At 39.3% G+C, this 4,348-nt stretch overlaps 1 protein-coding gene across 1 annotated transcript; it reads right to left on the bottom strand.

Moving 5' to 3' along the window:
- Nucleotides 1–127: 127 nt before the first annotated feature.
- LOC126600749 (aldehyde dehydrogenase family 2 member B4, mitochondrial-like) lies at nucleotides 128–3,936 on the bottom strand. The gene is made up of 11 exons (XM_050267395.1): nucleotides 3,665–3,936; nucleotides 2,707–2,826; nucleotides 2,436–2,578; nucleotides 2,135–2,288; nucleotides 1,809–2,038; nucleotides 1,546–1,635; nucleotides 1,296–1,469; nucleotides 1,070–1,207; nucleotides 820–957; nucleotides 667–728; nucleotides 128–584 (listed from the first exon to the last, which is right to left on the bottom strand). The coding sequence occupies exons 1-11, from the start codon at nucleotides 3,774–3,776 to the stop codon at nucleotides 311–313; spliced, it is 1,635 nt and encodes a 544-aa protein (XP_050123352.1). The 5' UTR covers nucleotides 3,777–3,936; the 3' UTR covers nucleotides 128–310.
- Between the last annotated feature and the right edge of the window lie 412 nt (nucleotides 3,937–4,348).

A 4,348-nucleotide genomic window follows, 5' to 3' on the forward strand; every position in this document is an offset into this window, starting at 1 on the left:
ATTCGATAGAGATGAAATTGAATATATTTTTTTCTTTGGATTACGTAGGAATCTATGGATATATCCGATTTAATCTTCTTGTTTCTATACTGTCAAAACTTGGTACAAGATTGTAAATCTGTCTTGGTTATTTGTAATGAGCGCCGAAAATCACTAAATTTTGAAAGGATGAAACTTCTGAAGCATTCCCATAAAACAGTACAACGTCTTTATGCTACCATAAACTCGTCAAACTTCTTTGGATTCCAGACAGACTTTGTGTATCTTTATTATTTGAAACCACATAAATCGGAGCATATGGTTTGGTCTTCTACAACCATGCCGGATTCTTCAAAGGAGTGACAACAGCCTTCACCTGCAAGTAGTTATGAAGGCTGTAGATTCCCTTCTCTCTGCCTATTCCACTCATCTTGTATCCACCAAAAGGAATTGCAGCATCAAACACGTCGAAGCAATTCACCCAGACTGTCCCAGCCCTCAATGCCCGTGTCAAGTAGTTGGCGGTGTCAATGTTTTTGGTGAAAACTCCGGCAGCTAGACCATAGCGTGTTGCATTTGCCCTTCGGACCACTTCATCGAGCTCCCTGGTACACAACGTGAAATTATTAGGCATGTAAAAAATATTCCAATGCAAGAACCTGATGCAGTGTGACAGTTTTAACTTACTTGAATTTCAAAATTGATTGCACTGGGCCGAAGATCTCATCCTTTGCTATCAACATATCGTCCTGATTGAAATGTTCAGGAATCGTGTTACGCGAAATGATATTTCAAGTGTATAAGTTGAAGCGGCTATCTTTGGACGAAGAAATAATATACCTTAACATTTGAGAAAACAGTAGGCTGGATGAAGTATCCCTTGGAGCCCAATCTTCCACCTCCACATTCGAGGGTAGCATCGCTATCAATGCCAGCTCTTATGTATCTAAGGACCTTCTCAAACTGCTCATTGTCGATCTGTGAATTGTCGCAATGATTAGAAGCCTAACTTAAAAACTTAAATTCTTTATATCACAGATGAGTACATGAAACGAAAAGAACATCGTTGAAATGACAAATATTTGAATACCTGAGGGCCTTGTTCAACGCCCTTCTTAAAGGGATCGCCAACAACACGCTTCACAGCACGTGCCTTTGCTTTCTCTATGAACTCATCATACACACGCTCATGTACAAAAGTACGAGACCCGGCACAGCAACATTGCCCCTGCACGTCATCCAAGCATTCATTAATGATGTGTTCCGAACTTCTGATTGTACAGAACCCGGCTTCATGGAGAACTAATTGAACCAACCTGATTAAAGAAGAGAGCAAAGTGCGCAAGCTCCACAGCATGATCAATGTCAGCGTCTTCACATATAATGAAAGGTGATTTCCCTCCGAGCTCTAATGTTACAGGCTTAAGATTGCTTCTTGCAGCCAATTCAAGAATAATCTTTCCAGTATCAGTTGATCCGGTGAAAGCTACCTGAAAAGGGACGCGGTAATGGTTTTAAGGAGCTGGCATATCCAGTGTACAGGGAGAGAGAAGGACCCAAAAATACCTTGTCCACATCCATATGACTGGCAAGAGCAGCACCAGCAGTTGGCCCATCTCCAGAAACTACGTTTAGAACACCCGGAGGAAGACCAGCCTGTCACAGAGGAAGCTGAGTATACTAGAAAATGAACTAGGACGGAAAAGAAATATAGAATGCACACACTTCATGCTGATGCAGAATAATAATACTACAGATTTATTTTTATATATTTCTCTTGGCACGTAGATGTGTACTGAGTGAGGGAGAGTGAGGCGTCACAGGCCTACCTCTTGGAATAGCTTTGCGACATAGAGGGCAGTCAGAGGCGTCTGCTCGGCGCTCTTTAGGACAATAGTGTTACCACAAGCCAGTGCAGGCCCAACTTTCCAGGCAAACATGAGTAGAGGAAAATTCCATGGAATAATCTGTCCTGCAACACCAATTGGTTCATGCAGCGTTTGCACATGATAAGGTCCATCAGCCGGAACAGTTAGACCATGGATTTTGTCAGCCCATCCTGGATAATTTGAGGAAGAAATTGTATATAAAAACAATGTAAAACAATGTAATGAATGAAAAAGCAAAACAAAGCAGTTCATTTTAGTGTTCTAACCAGCATAGTAGTGAAATAGACGAGCCAACATTGGTACTTCGGCTGTCAGAGCTTGTTCATAAGGCTTCCCGTTATTCCATGTCTCTAGAGCTGCCAGCTCTTCACTGTTTTTCTCAACCAAATCAGCAAAGCGTAATAATATCCGCGATCTTTCCTGATAAAAAGAAAGAAAAAAAGATGAAGTCTCAGTGAAAATTCGGATCAATATCTTTATATCCCTCATATACTAATCCAGCAGCGAAAGCACGACAGAATAATGTACTTTACAATCCAGACCAATGCAATGTACAAAAGTTCTTACATAAGCGCCCATCTTCGGCCACGGTCCCTCATCAAATGCCTTGCGAGCAGCAGCTACTGCACGGTTAATATCTTCTGCGTCACCCTCAGCCACATGAGCAATCACTTCTCCTGTACGAGGATCGTATGTTGGAAATTTTTTTCCTGGCAAACAAGAATTTCAAACATTAGCTCCATTACATTGTCCGGCAGCCACATCTTTTTGCAAGTTCCAATTAGCCAAACACAAAGGCATCAAATGAAAATCTTTTGTTCAATGAAGAAAATATTACCTGACGCAGCGTCAACGAATTTCCCATTGATTAGGTGCTGAGTGTGACTAATTTGAACAGGTGGAATGATTAACTCCTCAGTTGCTACAGCGGTACTGCTAAACCTGCTAACACTTCTCCCTGAAGATATTCGTCATATTAAATCAAAGAAAATTAAAATCAAAATGCCATCCTTGGTTGTATGATGGCATCTGAATAAATCAATTTTGCATAAAATTCGATAATCCCAGGATTCCTTCATTTTTCGTTCTGTAAATCGTTAGTTGAGTCATGCGATAAGTGTTTTTTGGTCATACTGTTTCCACCACCCTCCAAGACAAGAAGAAAGCCATCATTCAGAAATTCCACACACACACACACACACAAAGAGAGAGACACCAAATCATACAGAAATTCATACAGATCGTCGTCGCATGAACTTTGTCAATCAACTACTAGCCTTTCTATTGACCTTGATTAGTTCCAGCTTGAATTACTCGCAAATGTGAGCTAAGTCGGTTGGTCACGGACAGTGTGCCCAAAACTGAATTTTACTCAAGTCATCTCTCTTTTCCAAATTACTTGCATGATCTCAGTTGGGTTGCACATCAACTAAGCTTTAACATCATTTTTGTCATCAGGGGATCTTACATCACTAAGTTTTCATTTCTGGGGGATTCAGCTAGCTTTTATAAAGATCCAAGATGCTAGTCATATATTTATAATCCACAAACAAAAACAGTCAATGCCCTTTTTAATGCCAGATCAAACTAGATTAACAACAGATTAAATTTGGAATCTGATGATCAGAGAGAGAGAATACCAGATCAAAACAGTAAAAGCATGCATGAAGATAAAAACCATGGAATCAAAAGAAGAAAACCCAAGAAAGATTCACAGAAGAAAAAGCGAAACAAAAGTAAAAAAAGTAAAAAAGCAAAAAAGTAGAAAAGGACAAAGGTGGGAAGCAGGTGGCCACCTCGAGAGCGAAGCAGAGAAGCTGCAGAACCAGAAGAAGAAGAAGAAGAAGAAGAAGAAGAAGCGGCTGAGAGGGAGCGAGAGAGTAAAAAGGAGAGTCTCCGAGCTGCCATATCCACCCACAGAGCTAGCTGCTGAGAAAATACCTCAAAACTCAAAAGCTTATCTTTTGAGTTTTGATTCCAATCTTATAGAAAAACAGAGTCCTGTCTTCTGCCTCAAAAGTTTCAAGGAAGACAAATAGCGCTCTCTCTCTCTCTCTCTCTCTCTCTCTCTCTCTCTCTAACCCACTGGACGGCACAGACAAAGAGCACTGTATTTTTAAATTTAAATTGTTATAGTTTTTAAATTTAAATAATAAATTATGTTTGATCTTATGATTTTTTGATCTTCGGTTAGGGATGATTTTCTGTGACATAGTTAAAACAAGCCTTATAGCCATTTCGTCCTCGGTTAGAGATAAAAGCAAATATAATCTTATATTATTCATTAAAATATTAATTTCTTGAAGAACTAGAAGATTAAAACGAACTTTCTAGCCAGCCTTCGATTAAAGATGATCTTAGTATAACACCAAAGTCCAAGTGAATTTAAAAATTAAATATTATAAAACAGCAGAAAATATTACTAAAAAGCTAAACGAATAAAGAGTATGCTGTGAACCTTTAGTTAAACTTTTATAATT

The sequence above is a fragment of the Malus sylvestris genome, chromosome 14, assembly GCF_916048215.2.
Source record: "Malus sylvestris chromosome 14, drMalSylv7.2, whole genome shotgun sequence".
NCBI lineage: Eukaryota > Viridiplantae > Streptophyta > Magnoliopsida > Rosales > Rosaceae > Malus > Malus sylvestris.

Excerpts from the sequence above, each read along its gene's own strand:
- LOC126600749 (XM_050267395.1), bottom strand. The coding sequence starts at position 3,776 with ATGGCAGCTCGGAGACTCTCCTTTTTACTCTCTCGCTCCCTCTCAGCC. Across the intron at positions 2,827-3,664 it reads TTCTCTGCTTCGCTCTCGAG|GGAGAAGTGTTAGCAGGTTT; the intron begins GTGGCCACCTGC and ends GAATATCTTCAG. Across the intron at positions 958-1,069 it reads GCGTTGAACAAGGCCCTCAG|ATCGACAATGAGCAGTTTGA; the intron begins GTATTCAAATAT and ends GACAATTCACAG.